A 24,811-nucleotide genomic window follows, 5' to 3' on the forward strand; every position below is an offset into this window, starting at 1 on the left:
CTAACATGTGTCCCTCTGTGCCCCTCTTATCCAAATACGTTGCATGGGTGGTGGGATGCTTGAGTGGTTTTTAGAGATTTAGAGATGAAGGCCAGGTCTCTAGTCATGTCAGACCCTGGACTCTTGAGAAAATGCTTCCCTATCTTCCATGTTAGCCTGTGTTTCCCAAACCCACAGTTAATTTCAGAACTTCCAGAGTGCAGTGGTTAGAGTGTGGGTCTAACCCACCTCACAAAGTTGTTATAAGAATAAAACAGAAGAAGGGAAAATTAAGTATGCTGCCCTGAGAGCTCCCTGGAAGTACAAGATAAACAAATCTACTAAATAAATAAACAAAAACTTCTCATTCATACTCAGATACAATGCTTGGTTTCTTTGTTTTTTACTCTTGAATATTTTATTCAATTTTACGCCTCAAGCAAAGTATCAGAATTCATATTCCGAAGAAGCAGAAAGTATTAAGTAGATAACTCTTTCCATCTTCCTGAGAGCCCCCCCAGTCTTAACTTCCCCTGCTTCCTTTTCGCCTTCCCACTCATCAATCAACCCTCCCATCTTCTTCTATATTTGTTATTTACTTCATTTATACCCCCAACTTCCTTCACAATGCTGACCCCAAAGCAGCTCATATAGTTTTCCTTGCTTCCACTTTATGCTCACAATAACCCTGTGAGGTAGGTTAGGTTGAGTGTGTGACTAGCCCAAAGCCACTCATTGTGCTTCCACAGCAGAGTGGAAATTCAAACTTGGGTCTCCCAGATCCTAATCTGACATTCTAAGCTGTATACTACATTGGCTATTGTGAAGTGGCTGCTGTTGAACAGTAGCAAGCAGCCAGGCCTCGGTGAGTAATGCAAATCATGTGGCAGCTGCCGGGCCTGGCCCCAGTGAGTGCTTTCTCAAAGGCCTTGGAAAGGGCCCTGCCCCACCCCCTTGCCTTTTACTATCAGAAACCAAGACTTGAAGGCTGACAATACTGTTCTGGTTGCCTAGCAACTAGCAACTGCCACAGGGGGCATTATTTTTTAAAGCGACAAGTGCTGCTGCTATCATTTCAGAGGGATTTAACACCCCCCCCCTGCAATTTTAAAAACCAGTTTTCTGCAAAACTGTTACCCGCCCCCCTCAGGTTCATAGAAAGATCAGTATGTACATGGTTCCAGTCTCTGGATTTAAGTATCCACAGATGGGACTACTTTGAGAACTAGATTTACTGATATGAATACAGTACTAGCTATTTAGATGCTTAGAGTCTTAATGCAGAAACGCACATTCGAATGCTGTCAGTGGATAGGGAAGGTTTCCTCAATCACAGCAAATGGTCTCTGTCCTTGACACACATCTTCTTAGGAAGACATTTAACAAGTTTAGAAGCATTCTCAGTTTAGAACAGATGAGTGCTACAGCAGATGGGAAACACGACTCCCAAAGCGAAGTCAAGGAAAACTCACTAATGTGGCTCGTACTGAACATACAGAGGGGCATGAGGGCCCAAAAGAATAAAGCATACTTCACAATGCAAGCCAGTTGGCTGCAACTTAAACGCCAGATGTCCCCATTGTCTTTCAGGAATGATTCAAGGCACAGGTTAAGTGTGAATGGCTTGGTCTCGGTTTTTCTACCACCAAGCCTCTCCGCTGAACTACGCCCAACTGTGCAATGTCAGAGGAAAATAAAGCTGTTATAATAACGGAGGGTGGGGGGAACCCACTTACATAAATAAAATGAACTAAACAGCTCCATTCACAGAAGAGCTAAAAAAGCGGTAAGACTTTTCAAAGCAACTTTGGTGACTCAAGAGAGACCCCGGAGGGCCACTCCTAGAATGTCCTCAAAAGCTTCATGGATTTTTCTAGCTAAATGGTTCCTACGGAAACCTATGCAGAGGCAATTCTTAAATAGTTTACTGAAGAACTCAAGCAAATCTAATAGCATCAATCCTGTAAGAATCTGCAGAAGCTGGCTCTCATGCGTGACACCTCCATTCTAATCTTAGAAGTTTCTACATTGCAAGAAGCCACCAGACTAATAAGGCCACTTGAATTTCCAGAGATATATGATGTAGGAAAGGCTACTAGCAGTGATTAATTAAAAGGGGATTAGACAAATTCATGGTTCATCAGTGGCTTCTAGACATGAGGGCTAAAGAGAATCTCCATATCTAGTGGCAGTCAACCTTGGACTATCAGAGCTAAGCTACAAGTGACGCCTGACACAGGTTGGACACTTGTAGCCAAACTACAAGTGATGCCTGATACAGGTTGGACACTTGTCAGCTTCCCTCAAGTTTTGATGGGAAATGTAGGCGTCCTGGTCTTGCAGCTGCTGTCCAATGGTCTTTTCAACTGTCACTTGTCCAACAAGCTGCCAACATTTCCCATCAAAACTTGAGGGAAGATGACAAGTGTCCAACCTGTGTCAGGTGTCTCTTGTAGTTTGGCTCTCAGTCCTAGTAGACAACACTGGGGAAAGCATTGGCCTCTATGTCCAGTATGTTGGCCCTCAGGGTAAATGATCTGGCTGCTGAATGAAACAGGGTGTTGGACTAGATGGACTACTGTTCTGATCCAGCAGGGCTCTTCTTGTGTTCTTATGAAAAGGAATGGATTTCCCATATCCCTGAAACTTACAAATAATGCAAATGGAAATTTCCACTTGGCCAAAAAAAAAAAAAGGCAAGACAGATTTAGAGAAGAAAATGAAAACACACGTCAAGATCTAAAATAGAAAAGAGAGACCATTCTTAGAGGGAAAGAATTTAAGAGTATATCAACAATCCCGTTACCTGATGCTGTTACCAGTAGGCTGTCTGAATCACATGGTCTATAGGATGAAGCACTAACAGGGTTTATGGAGGAGCTACAGGCAATGGTGGTGGGAATGACAAAGGAACTTTCTGAACATGCAGGTTGGTTCAGTCCAGGGGATTGGGAAGGCCAGGCACCCACCTGAGATGTGGCCATGGCTGGTATGGCACAGCCTGCAGATGCCACAGATATATCTATTGTTGGTTTGGGTGGCAGCTGAGGTGAGGACTTAGACAAAACTTCCTCATTTATTACCCTGATTCCTTGAGGTGTACTGGAAGGAGGTGAAACTAAGGTTTTGCTCTCTGTTTTGGCACCTATATTAGGGGATCGACCACTATCCATAATTACTTTAAGCTGTGGGTGTGGCGGTGAAGGAGTTTGTGAAAGGCCTGGCTTTTTAGGAGGAATGGGTGGAGGGTTTCCTCTGTCAATTCTTGACACATTTGGAGTCTTTAAACTCATTCTACCAACAGGAGGAGGATACGTTCCAGCGTCTATTGAATGGGACATTCCTGGCCGTCCAGTAGCTGTGCCCTGAGGACTTGTAAATCTTGAAAGGACTTGGGTGACTGTATTCCGAGCTAGCTGCTTGGCAACTAGGTTGTCTCGACTTGTGGGTGATACATCTCTTGAGGGAGGGCTTTGGGTAGTGTTTCCGTTTTGGTCTGGGTCATTTGTGTTGGCTTGAAATCTAAACCTAGCTGCCTGGACACGTGGATTCAGACCCTGATGTCCAACGGCGGATGGAGAATGCAAAGAGTGCACAGACGAAGCCTGCAAGTAGGTCTGAGGTGCTGGAGAGGATGCAACATTATTTGGAAAAGGGGAAGGTATATTTGTTACGTCTGGTGAGGTACTCGGTCCATTCTCCTCAGTTCTGCTTTGAGTGGGCGTCGGAACGGAAGTCGACGGGGACAGCAGGAGGTCACTACAGGAAGAATGCCTGTCAATGAGTGGTTTCACAAATCCTGCATTCATCTTCGTGTGGCCAGAGAGCGAAGGCTTTACAGGTACAGTCAAAGGCAACTTCCTAATGTTTTCGCTGCCGCCCTCTAATAATACTGCATCTGTTTGGCAGGCAAGCGTCCTCAGAGCCGGCCCCTCTGTCCCAACAGACACAGACACAGAACCTCTATCTTTACTCCTGCGGGGGAGGGAGAGGTGTAGTTTGCTATTGTTTTCCTTTTTCAACTGCTCAATCATTTTCCTCATTCGTTCCTTCTCTTCTTTGAGATCACTGGTGTGTGCTTCCTCTCGGCTAAGTCTAGCATGCAGTTGCTCCCTTTCCGTGTCAAACTCTGAAAGCTGTTTTTCCATCTGGGCTTCCATTTGCGTGCTCCGTTGCTTCTCAGCTACAAGTGATTCCTCCAGTTCACCAGCTTTCCTCTTTTCCTCCTCAAATTTTGCCATGACATCTTCTAGTTTCTGGGCCTCCTCTACTATCTTGCTGGATAACTGTTTACATTCTTTCACCAACATTAACACAACATGCTTATTCTTGCCACGCTCTTCCTCAAGTCGTGCGCATAGTTTTTTATGTTCCATTTCAAGCGCCTGTAACTGGGATTTCTCCATTTCCAACTACAAAGGAATGCAGAACAGTACTCATTACCATGGGGGATTTTGTTTCAATTAAACGTCACTGGCACTTTATGTTATAAAAATAAATAGTACTGAGCAGAGTTTGATTAATGGGACCTAAATGAGATTGGAAAATATAGTTTACAGATTTAAGCCACAATGATGGCATGCCTCACAGGTTTAGTGAACATTAAACACAAATTTGTTTTTTCTGCTGGAAAAAATCAGAATAGTTAACTAAGTGAAATTAAGAAAAATGACAGGGAATATTACAGCACTCTTTTTTAATACTGTTGGGGACAAATATTTTGCTTCAGTAAATATTAACACAACATTTTTCAAAGTGATACAACAACTGTGTTTTACTGCTTCAAATGAACAATCCCCACCCTTCTGAGAGCCAGCTCATATATGATAAGACCCCTGTTCGACTGTCTTGGAAGTGAATGGTGTCTCTGATATACTCACAAATGGACCAGGTGAGTACCTGGTATCTGCACATGGTTGATATACCCATGGCCACATCATTTTTCACAATATCACCAGCAGCATGATTTAAATCTGATCTGGCTGTCATCACACATGCTTTGGCAACATCCAGGTTCGATGACTGTAATGTGCTTTACACGGAATGGCTTTGAAGAACATGTATTGACAAGCATTCTGACTGCAACTCACTACAGTGATCCAGTGCTATGTCAGCTGCACTGGTTACTCAATTTGTCCCGCAGGGCTTAGGAACAAGGTACTTGAAGGACCACCTTTCACCATATGAGCCTGCCTGTGAACTGAGAGCATCACTGGCTGTCTGGCACTGTATGCTGAGCTTGCAGAGGAAGGAGATTTAAGTGGAAGCTCTAAAATGACAGAATACCTTGTTCCCAGGGAGTTCGTCTTGTGCCTGCACAATTGGTCTTTCGGAAGATGGCTAAGACTCTCTTGTTCTGAAGGGCCTTCAATAGTTGTATTTCCTGTCCTATACGTTTAAATTCTGTTGTCGATGGACTTCTGCTTTGATTGGGCTTCACTGGCTACAGATTTAGTCACCAGTCGGCAGGGCTTTTTTTCTGGGAAAAGACGTGGTGGAACTCAGTGGGTTGTCCTTGGAGAAAATGGTCACATGGCTGGTGGCCCTGCCCCCTGATCTCCAGAGAGAGGAGAGTTTAGATTGCCCTCCGCGCCACTAGCAGAGGGCAATCTCAACTCCCCTCTGTCTGGAGATCAGGGGGCGGGGCCACCATCCATGTGACCATTTTAAAGAGGTTCCAGAACTCCATTCCACCGCATTCCAGCTGAAAAAAAGCCTTGCCTGTCTGTATTTCCCTGCTCTCATGAATATTTTCTGCTAAGCACAGCTGCTCCCCTCCCTTTTCTAATATTGTTGTTTCATTAATGTTTTCTTTTTAATCTGTTTTTAGCTTGGCTTTTGTGTTAGCAGCAGAAGGAGGGGTAGTAATCCTGAAAATAAATAAATAAGTAAATACAGTCATTATCATAGCAGGAATTACAATACCACTATGTGAAACTGACTTACCTATGAGCCTAACTTGTGCACTACATGGGGGCTGTTTTGTGGATGAACCTCCTCATTAGTCAATAAGTATTCAAGATTATAACCTCGTAGCACCTGTTGCTACAAGGCTGAAGTGCATGTTACATAAATGCTGCCCCCATAGGCCTCCATATGGCAACTCATGTCCACCTACTGATAAGAGAGGCATTTACTAGGTCCATCTTGGCAAACAATGTGGAAGTGTCCACACACCACTGGCTATCACCAGAAGGAAGACAAAATTTACAGTGTGATGGTTGAGTTCCACATCAAGAACTTGAAAATATTACATACTAAGCTGCTTTATTCACTCACAGGAGTCCTTTGAAGGTTACAAATCTCAGATGTGACAACTTCTGAGAACTGAAAGGTACATTTTGGAAGATCACAAAAGTTCAACTCAGTGATTGTGGCGTGATGTGTTGTGTGGTTCAAACACACACTTAAATATAAGCATATCACCAAGAGTGATGCAGACACACCTCCCACGCATGCCTCAAAAATGATGGTTAAATGAAAACGTTGCAGCTTTCCATCATCAATGTATACAACAGTGCTCAGAATGTGATTTTTAAAAATCCTTCCCTACTCATAAGTACTGAAGTGTTTTAACCCATGGTGGAGGGCAATGCGCACGCGCTAGCATTTGGACGCCTTGTCTCCACTCTCCCGAGGACATCCAAGTTAACAGCTTTAAAAGAATGTAAACTGCTGATTGAAACTGCTGAAACTGATTTATGAGACGTCTGGCACAACAAGAAGAAGCTTGGTGAAAAGAATAGGTGAGAGGATAACAGAACTTGTTTAGTTTTAAAAGGGAAGGGAGGACGAGCCGAGACAGATAACATGGCGGCTACTGTGAAAGGCTTATCAGAACAACTGGCACAATTTCAAGCACTAATGCTTGACTCCCAGACCAAAATACAAACTTCTTTAACTGAGCTAACAGCAGAAATGAGAAATTTGGGCTCAGAGGTTAAATTGGTGGCAGGCATTGCATCGGAAGCCAAGGCTCTTGCGCAACAGAACAAAGTGGAGATTGACTCATTGAAAAAACAATACGTAGACTTATCCGACCGTAATAGGAGGGGGAACATTATTTTCTTTGGTATTTCTGAAGAAGTTAAAGCATGTGATTTAGAGCGGACCCTGGTGGGATGGTTATCACAACAGGAGCTGGAAATAGAAGAAGAAGATATTGAACGTGCCCACAGACTCCAAACAAGAAGAATGGGGGGGGAACCGCGCCCGGTGATAATGAAGCTTGTGAGGGAGAAGTTACAGCAGAGGATATTCAAAACACTCAAGAAAAATAAAGAGCTGACATTTAAAGGCAGAAGGGTTTATGTGAAGGAAGATTTTTGCAAAGAAACGCTTTATCAAAGGACTCAAATGAAACCTTTGGCACAGAAACTTAACCAAAGCAACATTAAATTCAGCTGGGCGTACCCAGCATCCCTGGTTATTTACCAAGAGGGGAGGAGGCTTTGTGCGAGGAACCCTGAAGAGGCACGGGACCTATTAGAAACTTTGGGAGTAAATGTGAGGAATACTGAGTCAATCCCGATGGATGAAACGCATCAACCTCGGCCACAGCAACCGGACTCTGAGGAAGGTCCATCTAACCGTCAGGACAAGAGGCCAAGACTGTCTCGAGACTGAGACATATTAAGGGAAGTATACAAACAAAATTAAAATAGTATTAAAATGGTTATTAATATAACTCGGGGAGTGGAGGGTGCGCTTACCCCAGATGTGTAGAGAAGGGATGAGTACTCATCCCCAGCTCATGGCTCTACACAAGGGAAGGGGAGGGGGAGGGAGGGGGAAGGGAAGGGAAGTTGGGTATACAAAGGGGAATATCAAACTAAATATCGGGCCAGGGGAACAAAGGGAAGGTAAATCTGAGTTTGAAAATGGATAAAACGCTACAGGTGCTGACACTGAACGTCAATGGTCTGGGTTCGGATTTAAAAAGGTATAAACTTCTTAGATTCCTTAAACAACAGAATATAGATATAGCATGGCTCCAGGAAACACATAAATCAAAGAAAGATAAAAGACCTTTATTCAGAGACCCTAATTGGGGGATCTTGGCAGAGGCACGTGGATCATCAAAATCAAGAGGTGTGGCAATTCTGGCTCACAAGAGGAATGATATAAGAGTAATAGAAGTGATAAGAGATGCTGAAGGGAGGTTCATAATGGTTAAATGCCTGGTTGAAAATAGATTAACAACATTGATAAACATATATGCTCCAAATATGGGACAGAAAACCTTTTTATTAAAGGTATTAAAAAAAGCGCGTAGCTTCTCTGAAGGAGAGGTAATTTTGGCAGGAGATTTAAATAAGGATTTTAATAAAGATAACATAATTAATTGGAAACAATGGGATCTGACTGAAGTACACAAAGTTCTTAACCTAGTGCCCAAACCCACATATTTTTCAAGTAGACATAAAACCACCTCATGTTTAGACTATGTACTTATAAATAGAATGAGTACCTGGGAGGTAAAAAGAGTAACCACCCATCCAACATGGATTTCAGACCACGCCCCGGTAAGTGTAGAAATAATACTAATGCATAAACAAGTTAGAAGACCATGGAGATACAACAACATGATTATGGCTAGGGAGGAGGACAAGCGATATATTACGGATCAAATAAAGCTATACTTCAAAGAGAACAGAGGAACAGTGGAGACAAATACACTATGGGATGCGGCTAAGGCGGTAATTAGAGGGCAATGTATTATGAAAGAAAAGGAGATAAGGAAAAAATGGCATGCCGATAGGGAAGGGAAACTACAGGAATTAAGTAAGTTGCAAGAGGACCAAATAAAGAAATTTTGCCCCAATAGACATAAATTAATTAGGGAACTGCGGAAAAAACTGGATGTTCTTGACTCCATGGCATTATGGAAAAAGCAGGTTATGGTAAAAAACGAATACCAGAGAAATACACTTAATTCAGCCAAGAGATTAGCAAATTACCTGAGAAGGGAAAAGGAGAGACAAAGGGTGAGGAGTATTAAGATAAATAAAAAGGTGACACAGAATCCAGAGGAGATAAAAGGAGCATTTGAGAAATTTTATAAAAGTTTATATGAGGAAAAAGAGGTGAAGGAATTTGAGGAAGAGATAGGGACAGTGTTAACGGAAACTGAACGAAGGAGGCTTGAGGAGGATGTAAAGTGTCAAGAGATTGAGCAGGCGATAGGTAGCTTAAAGACAGGTAGATCTCCAGGGTTAGATGGTTTTTCAGCTGAATTTTATAGGGAAATGAAAGAGGTATTGATCCCTGAATTACAAGAAGTATTTAATAATATACTAAAAGGAGGAAAGGCCCCGGATACCTGGAGGAAAGCAGAAATAACGGTGATTTTGAAACCTAAGAGAGACCCCCAAGAAGTGGGTTCATATAGACCGATTAGCCTGCTGAATCAGGATTATAAACTCTTTGCCAAAATATTGGCAAATAGACTTAAGAATATTATTCAGAAAGTGATAAAAGAGGATCAATACGGTTTTATGGAGGGTAGAAACATTGCACACCCAATAAGAAATTTAATCAATGTCTTGTGTCATAGTAAATTTAGGAAACTGGCTTTATTAAAATTAGATGTTTATAAAGCTTTTGATACACTGTCATATCAATTTTTATGGACAGTTATGGCCAAATATGGAATTAGTCAATCAATTATACAAGTATTCCAGGAAATATATAGAGAAGGCACAGCGGTAGTTAGACTCAATGGGGAACATACCTCACAATTCTCAATTCAGAGAGGAGTTAGGCAAGGATGTCCGCTTTCCCCGTTCCTCTTCATAATGGCTATAGAACAACTAGCTCAACGCATTAGGAACTCTGGGAGGATAGAGGGATGTCAAATAGGCAAGGAAGAAATTAAATTAAACTTATTTGCAGATGACCTGATCATAGTTATATCTAATCCGAAAGAAGGAGTCAAAGAGACAAAAATTATATTAGAAGACTTTGAGTTAAACTCAGGATTAAAAGTTAATATGGCAAAATCAGAGATAATGTATATTAATGTGAGGATGGAAGAAAGGAAAGCGATACATAAATGGACAGGAATAGGTTTAGGGGTCAAGAAATTCAGATATTTAGGGATAGATATAGTTAAAAATGTTAATAAGATGGTAGAGAGGAATTATAATCGGACGTGGAACACAATATTGAAAGAAATGAGGAGGTGGGGCAAGAAGACATTAAGCATAACAGCTAGGATTAATATAGTGAAAATGTTCTGGACCCCAAAGTTATTATATTTGTTTCAAACGATACCTTTAGAAATCAATAGACAAAAAATTAACAGTTGGAATGCGAGAATAAAAGAATGGGTCTTTGGCAGTAAAAAAAGTAGGGTTTCTAGATATTTCATATATGCTCATAGATCTGACATGGGATGGGGTGTCCCAGAACTGGGGAATTATTATGAAGCATTTCAAATAAAAACATTAATGGAAATAGGGGAGAGAAGTGAACAAAAATGGGTTAGAATCGAGAATGAGGCAAATAAAGGGGTTGGAAGATTTGGAGTATTTACAGGAGGAAAGTTTAAATACAGTATGTTAGAACCGGGACCGAGAAAAACAGCATTAATGATTTGGAGGAAATGGCAACCGAAATGGTTAAAGGGAGTATCTAAACAAGTATTATTAGAAGCATTGGATGAGGAGGAGGAAGATGAGAAGTGGTGGAGATTACTTAAACAGAAAGGGTACACTAGATTGCAAGATATACTATGTGGGCAGTCACTTAAACCATTACAAACATTACATGATGAAATAGGAAGGCAATATTGGTTGAAGCTAATAGGTTTACATAATAGACTTAAAAAGATAATCGAAAATAGGACTCTGACGGCGGGGGAACCAATGGAGGAGTTATTAAAGGTGATGATAAACACAAAAAGAGGATTAGCAGGCAAGATATATAGAAGGATGATGTCTGATAAAGATCGGACAAGAACCCTCCTTCAGGGGAAGTGGAGCGTAGAAATTAGTCTAGCGGATAGAAGGGTTGACAGAATTATAAAAGGTATACAGGAGATAAAAGTGCATAAATTCAGAGAGCTGGAATTGAAATTCTACACGAAGTGGTATAGAACCCCGGCTATATTAGCTAATATGTTCTCAAGACTAAGTTCAAACTGTTGGCACTGCAGAAATGGGAAAGGATGGTACTCCCATATGTGGTGGGAGTGTGCAGAAGTTAAAGCTTTTTGGGAGAAGGTAACAGAGCAACTTTATAAGTTCTTCGCAATAAGACCAAAGATAGACCCAGAATTGATGTTAGGTAGTACTTTAGGTCATAAAGATATCAGAAAAGAAGGACAGGACTTATTTAAAGCAATGGTGCTAGCCGGTAAAGCAGTAATAGCATTTGGTTGGAAAGACAAAACTAAGTGGACGGAACTAAACTGGCAGGATTATTTATTTGAATACATTCAATCAGACATTATAGCCATAATTAATCAGGATGAGTCATGGGAATTAAGAATAGGAAAGATTAAGGAAAAATGGCATTTATATTTAAAATGGGTCATGGAGGGTCAACAACGGGACGTTCGGTGGAAGCTCCTAAGCTTGTGCCCCTGGCTAGAAAGGATGAGTAGCTAAAGGGAGGGCGGGAGGGATAAGGGTATGGGGGGGGGGAAAAAAGAAAGAAAAAGAAAAGGAAAAAAATAAAAAAAAGGAAAAAAAAAACCTAACAAAAGGAGGTGCTAGAATATCCACCTCTTTTTTTTCGTTGTATTTTGCACTGAACATACAGCCTAGTGAAGATTTCTAGAGGACTCAAAAGCTTACTCACAATTTTGTGATATTTGGTTTGTGTTAATAAAAGTGACCATCATTTCATTGTATGGGACTTTAACAAAAAGAGTAAATGATATCAGGTGAAGTTCTTCACTGTTAGGAAATGGCTGAATATTTTAAGTGACTTCTGTTTTAGAAGAACTGCTTCATTTAGATCTGTAATTCAAAATTGTTTTTTTTTAATTACTTTATAGCAAACATGGGTAAAGGGATCCTCCATCCAGAGTGAAAAAAATTCAGTGCCAATGACTGGCATGTTACTCAGCAAGATGGAAAGAGCATGCTTTTATCTGGCTGGCTGGCTGCAAGGAAAGAGAAAACCTGAGGAGGAAGAGGAGAACTCACCCAACTTTGTGACATGTTGCATGTAGTATTTCACTTATAGTGTATGGCCTATGGGCTGTTAAATTTGAATAAACTGAAACTAAACTGCAAAAAAAAAAAAAAAAAAAAAAAGAATATTTTCTTTTAATATTCCATTTATCTATTTGTTAAATCTATCTTCAGATGTAATGTGGAACATTTTTTCTTGTTGTTATGGCTATAATACTATTGTTAATGTTAATTTGCTTAATACTAATAAAAATATTTAAAAAAAAAAAAAAAAAGTGTTTTAACCCATTTGTGAACAGAAAATGTGGTCCAGTGTTAGTGGCTGGAGAAGAGGGCATTGCAGAAAAGGTTCTTGCACAGTTGGGAATAGGGGTATGCAGTTCGGTTCGGAATTCAGATTAAAATACCAAATTTTGGCTGATTTTGTAAAATCCAGGTATTTCAAATTAAAAAAAATCATGTATCCTGAATTTTTACCAATTTTTTTTAAAAAATTGGTAAATTCCGCTGTTGTTTTCTATGGGAAAATCACTCTGGGAGTGGCCTCCCCAGTGGGCTGGAGAGGTCATTTTTCAATCCAACTTCACCAAAGTTGGGAATAGGTGGGAACCTTCTCCTGACTGTAACACTGTTGCAACTTAGCCCAAGAGAACCAGTGTCATTCATAGCAGCCAGACACTGGGTTCAGCCTGTGGGGAAACACCACAGGACAGAAACAAGCAGTACCCAACCACAAGCACAAGACACTCCTTTGCTTCAATTTGCTTCTTTTGGGCTAAGCTGCAAATGTCCCTTGCTTGGTTTGGGTGGAATGCATGTGATTCTCTGATGTGATGTTGGTCATTTTGGTTCTGGGGGGGTTCATTCCTGTGCTTCAGTTTGGTTCTAATAGGCTTTCTCTGGGATGAACTCAGCTTGCCTTTGGGAGTGTGCCTTGGCCATAGCAGCCTTCTTCAGCATGTTTCTGCAATGGGAATCAGTTTTGACTTTTTTCCCATAGGAAACAATAGAGTGGCTGAGGGCACCTTGTTCAGGTCTCATACAATTGGTCCCTGGGGTCCAATTCTTCCGAAACGTGGGGGTCATTAGAGGACAGTTGGGAGTAAGTCCCCTGAACATTTGGTGGAGTTTTCAGGAACAAAATGCCACCCCCCTGCCCCCAGATAGCTCTCAGATATTTACCCCAATAGGGAATAATGGAGAGTAGGTGGGGGCACTTTCTTTGAGGGCTTATAAAATTGGCCCTTGGGGTCCAATCTTCACCAAACTTGGAAGATCTTTAGAGGATAGGCATGAGTAGTTTTCCTTCAAATTTGGTGATGTTTGGTTGGAAAATGACCCCTCCAGACCACTGGTTTATCTCCCAGAGTGATTTTCCCATAGAAAACAACGGCTGATTTTTTTGGAAATACCAGAAATGAATTAGAGAATCAATTCATATTTTGGGAAATTCTGATTTCCCCCTCATATTTAGTATAAAAAAATCAGATTTACTCCATTTTGGGAGGAGGTGCACACCCATAGTTAGGAACTGGGAATACCAGTAAACATTCTAGAGCCAAAGGTTCATCAAAGTAGTTATGGGACTTTCCTGACATTTCCCAGCCAGGAAACACTACCTGATCATCATCCAGGGTTTCACAGCAATAATGGTACTCCGATCAGTAAGTGCAGTCTAATTAGACTGCAAACAGGTGGAAAGAGAGGCTACTTCTTTTGCCATTTGGAAGGAGAGAAGGCGTGGAAACCCTAACAGTAATTCCTGTCCTGCTGCCAAATCCACTGCTTACCTCTTCAATGGATCTCAGTTTACATTGTAAATATTATCTTCATTTTGACATCATGTCAAATGTATCTCCTCCCTTAATGGTTCAATTTTCAGGTTTTCTTTTTTTAATTTCAGTAAGATGATCAGAGGAATAAACAAACAAACAAACAAATAAATAAAAGGGCTCTAATCTAGTCCGTGTGATTACTACGCAGCTATGGAGGATTTTGCATTCTGCTAGATGTTCAAATCCCACTAATTTCAGAGTTGTAAGAAGATACTGCATGGTGAATATATTTCACATATACTGTAATCTGGGGGACCAGATGGCCCAGGGGATTGGTAATGGGATATGGAACATTTCATCTCCAGGTCAATGGTTCAAATTCGGCCTTGGTTGCTAGCGAAAGGAAAGTCATTACAAGCCAGTGAGTTCTGAGTGGTCAGAGGTTCGCCAATGGCATTACATCCCCTCCCTCCCATGCAGAGGGAAATTGATAGTCAGTTGGACAGCTCCTCTGAAAGTTTTCTCCTTGTTACATACGTATATTCCCCCCTCAACTCCTGCCTAATGCCACAGTTTCTGCCTTGTTTCATAGAAAGCATAAAACAAGAAATTAACAGCTGTTCTGATGTCCTCCTGACCCCCCCCCCCCAAATTAAAGGTTCTTTATTACTGAAATAGAAAATAAAACAGGTATCACTGTGAAAGGAAAGCAGAAAGGAAATACAGCTGCATGTCAACAAATATATTCTACAAATGGTATTTAGAAGCATGAGAATAACTAGGAAGCATTTGCTGACATTCCCGGGAGAGATACTTTCCCTTGACAAAAGAAAATTAACTGGAACGGTGGCTTTGTTATAGGAACTGTATAAACATTTTCCTTTTATTTCTCAACTGGGTTTATGCAGTCCTTTTCTGTTTTGTTCAGGGGAAAGCTTGGAAGGATGAAATCAGGAATTGACACATCTAGGAAACCTTCCTCTCTCTGCCCCAAAATGTGCTTCCAGCACCTGACTGTACATCTGTTAGAATAACAGATGGACAAGAGTGGATTGTGGAAGGCCTTGGATGACACACAGACATGTGAAATACTGGCACCTTCCACATGCTCGTCCTTACGGTGGGTTTTCTGTGTATTTGACCTGAGCAGATTGGATCCACTTATTCATTGTGTGAGCTGGAGTGAAACTTTAAAATATTAAGTGGAATTCAGGGCTCTCTGCAGTGTTTTTATGTTAGTCATTACTGTATTTTCCCCAGCATCATAACCTTTAAAAAATTGTTAAAACAGCAATAATGCAACAATGCCTTTTTTTAAAAATTAAACCTGGGAAAACCAAGGTGTCATCCTGATAGCTTTTTGTGTTGTGAGAAGATGATTTACAGCCAGGGGTTAACTGCTGAGATTAGCCAACACATACAAATGACAACTTTTTTAAAAAAAAGATTACTGTGGAGAGTGGTGGGGGAAGAAAGGGTGTAGTTACACACAGACGTTCAACCAGTCAGGACACAGGGGGATAAAGAGGAGGGTGAAAGGCAGAGCCAGGGCTTACGCTGAAGAAAGCAGTCTGCACTGCAAAGAAAGCTGTCTACTTTGATGTAAAAAAAAATGGGTATGTGCATAGGGGGAAACCCCCCCAGAAAACCCAAGGAAAGACCGTTTCTGCATTGGATGCAGCTTTCACCATGCAGAACGCAAAAGAAGTCTCGGAAGCAGTTTAGGGGTATTTTGACCATGCGTGAAGAACTTGGAGGATACAATGAAGCTGTACCGAGACAGAACTGGTGAAAAAGCCCTGTGCGGAAAAGCCCATTGTCACAGTGATTGCTTCAAGCGTGTGGAGGTGAGAGGGACTCGAAATCTGATGCCAGTGCACGATGATTTTAGTTCAAGGAACCTGATACAACAATGATTAAAACCAGTGGTCATTTCGTAGAAAAAGAGGGGGAGGAAATCATTAGCATAGCTCATTAGTATATGCCACGCCCCTTGCCACCACCGGAAATGTGTCATTAGCATAACTGATTTGCATATGCCACACCCCCTGACATCACCTATCCTGGCTGCTTTGGACCCTATCCTGGCCATTTAGGGCCGAAATTGGGCCCGAAATGGCAAAAAGGGGCTGAAAATGGCCGAAAAGCGGTCCAAAATGGCCAGGATCGGGCTGCTGCTGAACAGGAGAGTGATCCATCGCCCGTCAGAGGCCCAATCCAGGCTGTTTTGGCCCCAGTCCAGGACGAAATGGGCCCAAAATGACTGAGTCAGGTGGGCGGGGCCACCTGACATGTGACCTTTTTGGGGAACTGCCAAAACTGCTTTCCTGTGCGTTCCCCCTCGAAATGAGCCCTAGTTAAAACTCATTTGGATATTCCCCACTTATGACCTAGTAAAGTTGTGGTTCTTTTTATTTATTTCCTATATTACCATCCTGCTTTGGAACGAATGGCCCCCAGGGTGGCTTACAGAAAATAATTATAAAAATAACAAGGAAATCAATCAATAAAATTACATTTGAAGAACCCGTCAGAAGCATTCTCATCATCAGATGTTTCCCAGAGCCTCAACTGGACTAGGCCTTCTTTTAAACATTAACTAAGCACCATGCAGTAATGCGGGGGGGGGGGGGTTCCCCTTTTCCAGAAGGAGGAACTATTCTTTATTTTCGATTTGAACACGCCAATTCACTGAAATATAAGAAACACATTGCAAGACTTTTCATGAAAATCAAGTTGGTAGACTTCTGAGATTTAATTGAATAAAAACAGCAGAGAAAGCACTTTATATTGGGGTGGTTTTGTATGTGTGTGTGTGCGTGTGTGCAGAGTTTTTAAAAAATAAGCTCATGAGGAAAAGGGCTGTTTTGTAATTTTAAAGTCTTTTGCCGTGGGTAGGTCAGGTAAACTGTCCCACTATTCCTGCCACTGTTTTATTGGAGTTTATATCTTTTCATTTAATTTCACAGTGTTGCGATTAAAATGACTGCTAAATAGATTCACTGCATTTTTCCCATTTGTTTTATAAACTGGGGCTGAATGGAAGGGTATACATTTCAAAACTCAATAAAATAAAGAATAAAATATGAAATTAATTTTAAGGTCATTCACTAATTGGTGTCTTCCTTCAAGCTGCCTTCATGGTGCCTGAAGTCAGGTACTGAAAAGGGTTGTTGAAAGGAGACTATGCTAAATGAAACAGGAAAGAGCTTCTGTGAAGTTAGTAGAAAAGCTATTTCCTCGAGCTTTTTATGTCATCAAGTAGTAATGGTTTTCCTTACACTGGAGTGAGCCTTGTATTACCTGCCTTTCCATCTCCTTGCTCTATCACCTTGACTGTTATAGACTGGCTCTCGTTTTGCTTCTGCCTGTCCGGATCATAGATTGGTGAGTCCATCTTGGATTCTGCTCCTGGTATTGCCTGCATGTCTGGTTATCTCCAACCCATCCTGATTTATGGTTGTTGTGGGTTTTCCGGGCTGTATTGCCGTGGTCTTGGCATTGTAGTTCCTGACGTTTCGCCAGCAGCTGTGGCTGGCATCTTCAGAGGTGTAGCACCAAAAGACAGAGATCTCTCAGTGTGAGAGATCTCTGTCTTTTGGTGCTACACCTCTGAAGATGCCAGCCACAGCTGCTGGCGAAACGTCAGGAACTACAATGCCAAGACCACGGCAATACAGCCCGGAAAACCCACAACAACCATCGTTCTCCGGCCGTGAAAGCCTTCGACAATACATCGAACACCATCCTGATTTGCCTATCCAAGGTTCCTGTCACACCTGCTTTTACCCCAACATTATCCTATCGAGCCATATAAAATCCTGGAAACTCGGTGAGACTGCTTCCTGCAAGATCATAATCTGTCGCTCCTAGAATTGCTAACAAAACCAATTGAAATGATGTGCATGCTCTCTTGCTGACCCAGGTGAACCGATTAAGAGGTGACTCTTTAATAGCCAAGGATTCCTAATAGTACTGTAATGCATCTGTCTGCAAGTGCATGAATCAGTGTATGAAACATGCTTGCCTTTAATTACTTGGCAAAATATATGTAAATAAAGTCCAACGAAAGTCTGGTTTCAGGTGTCATGCAACCGATCTAATTACGTTGAGTTGTCAGCCAACAGAAGCTATATTGGACACACTGTGTTATTGTTAGTTCTTAGCCTGTAGTAAAGGTATGCTCTAAGCAGGTTTGGAAAAATTGCATCTTCAGATTCTCTCTGAACTCAGATGTTGTTTCTGGGTTGAAGGCTTTCAGTTCATCAAAACAACAATACGTTGACTTCAGGACTGTACCCAAGGAGAGATCAGGACCAGATTCCTAACATGGTGCTCCTGGACACCATGGCAACCTCCAGTGTGTTTTCTAGTGCCTCATCCTCTTCCCTCAAAGCAAAGCACCAATTCTGGTTTTACTCTGCCTCCTCGGTGCAGGAGATACTTCAGGATGGTTTGTGTCTGCAGGGAGCATCCACTCAGAAACATCTGCCTCTCTCAGCAGGATGCTTGGATTGGAACTTTCCAACATTTTTGTGGCTGGCACACCACTCGTGGCAGCCATTTTGTGATGGTGTCTATTACTTGTGTTCATAATTCCCAAGTGCCCACAGGCTCAACAAAGCTGAGTAAACCAAGGCTTATGTACTTCCTTGTCATGGATCTCCCCTCTTCCCATACCATGAAGACATGTGAATATATGACCTGGGATATGCCACATTTATCTGAATTCAAGATCTCCTCTGTGGTGCCTTTATTTTTCTTCAGCAGTGAGGGTGGAATGAGAGAGGTTGGAAGACAACAAATGAGCCCAAAGCCTGTTTTTGATCTCTCCCTACGCCACAGGTAAAATCCCAAGCCTTATAATATTATATGAACAGCTCTTGAGATATTTTACTACCCTTCATCTCTGCTGTATGACATCTGAACATAGAAACACTAGCATTGGGAGAAAGGCTTTCATACAGACATCAACTCTTTTAAAGAGAAATCTCCTCGCCAAAGCGCAACTTTGGAATATAGATTTTTCTAAGCAAAATAAATAGAATAAAATGTTGCTGGAGCATCCTGACTGCATACTATCAACCATGTAAGAAATAAAAGCAGAAGAAAGTAAATTATTTAAAAAATGCAGCAAGTGGCTAGAAAAAAAAACCATACTGAATCAATATAGTACCTTCTTTTGTCTGTTTTCTGCAGCAACCAACTGAGCGGCCATTCTTTCTTGCATTTTTCTGCAGTGAGCCATAACAGCTTCTAAGACGGAAAGTGGGTTGGTACAGATGGATTTCTTGTCTTTTTCACCAGCACCTGCCTCATAGTCTCTCTGCAGAGCCAGAAATGGGTCACTAAGATTAAATCTCCCATACCGTTCCTGAATAAAAATCTCCTTCCTCCGTGCCTAGAGACAGAAGAACGAAACAAGCAATTAGGTGTCAAGAAAGGGGTACATCAGCTCACAACAGCTGTACACCTAGAACACTAAGGAAATAAATAGTAACACTTATGTAAACAGACTGCAACTAAATTTCAGTATTTCTAAGAATACATGGGATAAGGAACACTGTTATTTCATGACCCGTCTAAATGAAATCTCTGTTCTTCTAGAACGGGGTCCTCAACGTGGCGCCGTGGGCATCACTGAGCCCACCAACACTTTTCCTGGTGCTCAAGTATATTTAGAAAGTGAGCAGGGCCAGATGGGAGCTTTCTACAGCAGGACTTCTGATTGGCCCCTAGAGAGCTGATCTGCTGTGCAGATTTTTTAAAAACGTTTCAGCGGCAGCTGCCATCACACTGTTGATTTTATTCTGCTTCTCATTCCTCTTTCCCGATATATTCCTCTTACATGAGGAAAATAAGAGTAAATACAAACATTTTAACTTGATTCACATTTTTACAGCTTCTTCCCCACAAATTATGTATGTAGGTTACCAATTTTTCCTGAACTAGAAAATCAGGGGGGGGGGGGGGAAGCATCTCAGTTGTCAGAATTCATGTTTACCATTCCAACATTAACAAAACCGATAGAGGGAAATAAAGTTCAAAAATAAGAGGCACTTAAGTTAGGATTGTGTAAACCATAACCATAATATAATATATAACTGTACTCATAGTGAATTATTTCATATTTGCAAAATATAGGACTACATTCTGTTGCTGATTGGACAGGAAAGCTGAAGCAATGCTCAATGACAAAGAGTGAAGACACACAATTTTGTTAAAAAAAGAATTCACAGTAGGCCTCTCAGCTAAATATATCCCATTTTCCACCTTGCTTTGTACCTGAAATCACAGGGATACATAAGAAACTGAACAGCAGTTCAGGCATCGCTCGTGCCCTTGAGGCAGCTTCACCATCTCTTCCGTAAACTATGCAAAACTGAATTATTCAAGAGGGCTTTTGTAAGATAGGCGTAATATCAGGAGGAACATGTCTCAAAGAGATACTTCAGTAAAGGGATAGGGTGTAATGATAAACTTTACTACAGCTGCTGTAAGTATGATAAACTGTAGACTTTACTACTATTGCTCTAAGTATGATCCTACTGGATAGATCATATGATGTTTAATATGTCAATCTTAGAATTACTTATAACAACAATAACATAACTAACAAAATAACAACAACAGTCTTCACTTGGAGCTTACTTATTACATTTATTCCTCAGCATTCATTTAAGATGAATGGAATTAATTGCTAAGAAATTAGTGACTAATATGGAAAACCAATCTGCAAGTAAAGGTCATCTTGCACATTTTTTCCCCTGCTTTAATCAGGCATTCTGCAAATAACAAAGAAGGGTCAATCACTGTTGCTGAATCACCATGCAAACTATCCAAACACATCTCTGGAAATTAGCTTCCCTGGGTAAGCAAAGTACATTGCTCAGAGTTCTTTGGTAATGAAGAACAACAATGTGGTGTCTAGAAGAGTAAGCTGTCTCAACAGATTGTATACCTGTTCTAGACCTTCAGCTAAAATAGATGCCCTCTTCTATTCAATTAGTTTGTGAATGACTAGAGAGTCAAAGTTTCTCTCATTGTCACGAAGGTTTTTGCCCACTCGCCAAATAAAAAACAAATATACTTCCAGATAAAGAGTGAATCACGGCTCAAGAATAGAAATGTGCTTTAAAAAAGAACTCTAATAAATAGACAGCTTCACAAAATGGGGGCAAGAATGATGAGTAAGTGTGAAAATCTTCAATATTTTAAGAAATGTGGGATGGCTTTTTTTTTTCCTTCGCAAGACGGAAAATGCATACGATTACTGAAGCCCCAAAAGAAAATATCTTTAAAAAATATGCTGGATGCTGAAGGGAAGCACTCATTATTTTAGAAAGAACCAGGAGAGTAAGTGCAAAGCCTAAATAGCCCATTCAATAGCAACAGAGTACCAAGCTGTAAATCCAAGCACCTCCTCTTCCATTCATTGCAACTTCAGATGAGGAAGGGGTCTCTAGCAGGCATCAAACCCTACTGGAGATGTGAGAACTCAGCCAGAATTTGGACTTTGAAGGTTCCGTTTCTACACAGCCTGCGATACCTGATCTTGACCAGATGCATATACAGGATTCCTTGCCCCCTAATAGGTAGAATTATCCAATTTGACTTCCACTGACTTTTTACCTAGCTTAATTTTTTTTTGTTTATATAATGGTGGTCACCCCCCACTCCCCACTCTTGGCCTTTCAAGAGACATTTGATCAATTGCTGATCTTTACATTTTCAATAGGAGGTTTGCATTTCTCCTTCTTTTACTTCCCAGAAGGACGGAGGTGCACCATCAGACCAGACCCACCCACTCTATTCAAGAATGGCTCACATTTAGCGCACAGTGCAGACATGTGGACTTAGCCTGAAGCATCTTCCTTCCCCCTCCCCAACCCTTTTATACATGGATACCGATAAAAACTTCTGGAGAACTTGAAAGCTTGCATACTGTTTTGTGTTTATCATGGTTGGTCCTGAAAAAAGGTATGAGAAGGCTTTTGTGTTAGGATTCTGCTTTGGACCAATATGGCTATCAATCCAGAGGAGTTAGCCGTGTTAGTCTGTAGTAGCAAAATCAAAAAGAGTCCAGTAGCATCTTTAAGACTAACCAACTTTACTGTAGCATAAGCTTTCGAGAATCACAGTTCTCTTCGTCAGATGCATCTGACGAAGAGAACTGTGATTCTCGAGAGCTTATGCTACGATAAAGTTGGTTAGTCTTAAAGGTGCTATTGGACTCTTTTTGATATGGCTATCAACAATCTCTACCCTGCTGCTAGTCACCCTCTACTTTGGGTTGATTTCCTCTCCCCAACCTTTACCCTGTGACCTTTTGGTATAGCTGGAACAAGACAGGACCCCCACTGCTAACAGCAACATATGTGGGCTGTGCAGTTGAAAACATGGCTTTCTGTGGCAAGTGTTTGAGTAACTAGGGGAGTAAAGATATCCATTTTCCCGATTGCCTCACACATTCCCAGTTGGATACATCAGGGATAAACCAGAAGCACGGGAAGCTTTTATCTGGGCATGACCTTAAATTAAAAAAGACTTCATAACTGGCTTCTGTATATAGAAATGGAACTAGCACATTTTTACAGTACTCTGCAGGATTTTATCACCTAACATATGGTAGAAAATTTAATTTTTCCTTGAAATTAAAAAAAAGTCATGTCATATATTATTATCTGACAGATGGAGAGGGAAAGTGCGTCCGATTTCAAGAAGTTAGCAGAGCGCTTTGGCATAAAGAAATGAACGGGAAGACGGAAAAGACACACTGGCCGTTTTCACACTGCTTACCGGACATGGAACATCACGCCGAGCTCCCGGGACGGCAGTGTCTTCCTGGTGTGATTTTGTGCAAGAACAGTAGTTCTCGTGCGAAATCGTGCCAGGAAGACACTGTCATTTCGGGAATTCGGCGTGATGTTCCGTGGCTGGTAAGCAATGTGAAAATGGCCATTTTAAAAAATGTCTCATTTTTTAAATATAAGACTCAACTGTTCCTCCTTTTTAAAGCCAAACTCACTGTTTCCCTTCAAGACCAGCACACAAGATTAGAAGTCAGTGGAAGTTTCCTTAACTATCACTTCTACAAATAGCTAGAGAACATTTCTGGAGGAAACATGTTTATTTTGTCTTTCTATAGCTAGGATACTTTCGGCTGGATTCTAGAGAACTCCAGTTTCATGACTCACGGACACCTGCTGTTGCTATACTCTAAAACTTTTCTCACAACTAGAGCGTGTAAATTTTAACACCAAGCTTCTCAACGGAACACTCATAAGATAGTATGAACAGCACCATGTTTCAAAAGGACACGACATTTATAGTTTCATAAATGCATACTTGGCTCATATGCTATACAAATTAGGGCATTTGGGAAGAATGTCAGTGACGATTTACATAGGCTTTTGTTAAAGAAGTTCAAGAATTCATATTTTCTACTGCATTTAGAATGAGACCACCAACAGCCACTCATAGAGAACAGATGCAGATAAAAGGAATTGCCTAATTAATTCAGCCCCTACAGGATCCCTGCCAGTCTGTTCCACTATTTCATAGCAAGCAAGTGTGGCACAGAAGTTTGATTAGGATCTGAGACACCCAGGTTTGAATCCTCATTCTTCCATGGAAGCTAGCTGGGTGACTTTGGACTGCTCACACTCTCTCAGCTTAACCTGCCTCATGGGGTTGATTTGAGGATAGAGGGGAGAAACACAATGTAAGCAGCTCTGGGTCCCCACTGAAGAGAAATATGGAGTATAAATGAAGTAAATAAAATAACGAATATAGCTAAACTTTTCATTCACTGATAATAGATCTGAGGAACCATCTCCAACTTGTCCCAATGGAGGAGAGTAGAACGTTATAAGCCACTTGGGGACCCCAGACCATAAACCTTCCCCCAAACTTACAAGCAGACGTTGGGAGTAGGGGTGTGAACCCGAAGCGGGAAAAAGCTTCGGAAAAAGCCCTGAAATTTGAAGCGGCATGCTACTTCGGATTTGGGTTTCCAAGTCGCTTTGGTATGCTCCGGAAAGATTTGGAGCATACTGAAATGATGGAAAGGGGGGAGAGGGAGGCCCGCCACCACCCTTAAACTCCCACCCCACCTTTAAACCCCAGCCCCCACCCCGCTTACCTGGTCAGGAGGAAGGCTGGAGTGGCCCAATACCATGCTGGCCAACTGGCCGGTGGGGAAGGCCTTCCCTGCCGCCGTTGCCATGCAGCTGCGGCCAGCTGGCAAAGAGGGCCTTCCCTGGCGCTGCCATTGTGCAGCTGTGGCCGTTGCGACCGGCCAGCAGAGAGGGCCTTCCCTGCTGCCATTGCCACGGCTGTCACAGCTTGCCAGCAGAGAGGGCTGCCGCCACTGCTGGAGGCCAGCAGGCAGGAGGGAGGCTGCCTCCTCCAGCGGTAAGTGGGGGTGGGGAGAAGTGGGGATGGTGAGGTAAGGGTGGGAAATGGGTAAGTTTAAAGGGCCTTGCCACTTGCGAAAGAGCCCTTTAAACTTAATCCCTGGAGGCCCCAAAGCTTCCCGAAGCATTATGAATGCTTCAGAAAGCTTTGCTTTGGGATTTCCAAATCAGGGCCAGCATGCTGGCCCCGATTCAGAAATCCTGAAGCTTTCTGAATCGGATACCTGAAGCGCACACCCCTAGTTGGGAGCATAGCAACGTCAGGTAAGTGCTATGACTCGGTGGGAGAGCATCTAAGTTTACATGCAGAAGGACTCAAGTTCAATACCTGCTATCTCCACTTGAAAAATCTCAGAAAGCAGGAGCTGGGAAAGGTCCTTTTCTCTCTGTACCTGCCAGTCTGAATAGACAACACTGAGCTAGACAGACCAAGCATCCGACTTGGTATAAGGAAAATGTATATGTTCTTAATAGTCTGAATGTCACAGTTGCCAAA

The 24,811-nt window shown here is 41.7% G+C and overlaps 1 protein-coding gene across 1 annotated transcript in view; it reads right to left on the reverse strand.

Annotated features, from left to right (window-relative positions):
• CTTNBP2 (cortactin binding protein 2) overlaps nucleotides 1–24,811 on the reverse strand; it is a 126,574-nt gene that overhangs the window by 66,537 nt on the left and 35,226 nt on the right. The window contains 2 exon segments of the mRNA XM_054988126.1: nucleotides 2,786–4,391; nucleotides 19,074–19,298. Coding sequence (XP_054844101.1) covers nucleotides 2,786–4,391; nucleotides 19,074–19,298 — 1,831 coding nt within the window.

The sequence above is a fragment of the Eublepharis macularius genome, chromosome 9 (genome assembly GCF_028583425.1).
Source record: "Eublepharis macularius isolate TG4126 chromosome 9, MPM_Emac_v1.0, whole genome shotgun sequence".
Lineage (NCBI taxonomy): Eukaryota > Metazoa > Chordata > Lepidosauria > Squamata > Eublepharidae > Eublepharis > Eublepharis macularius.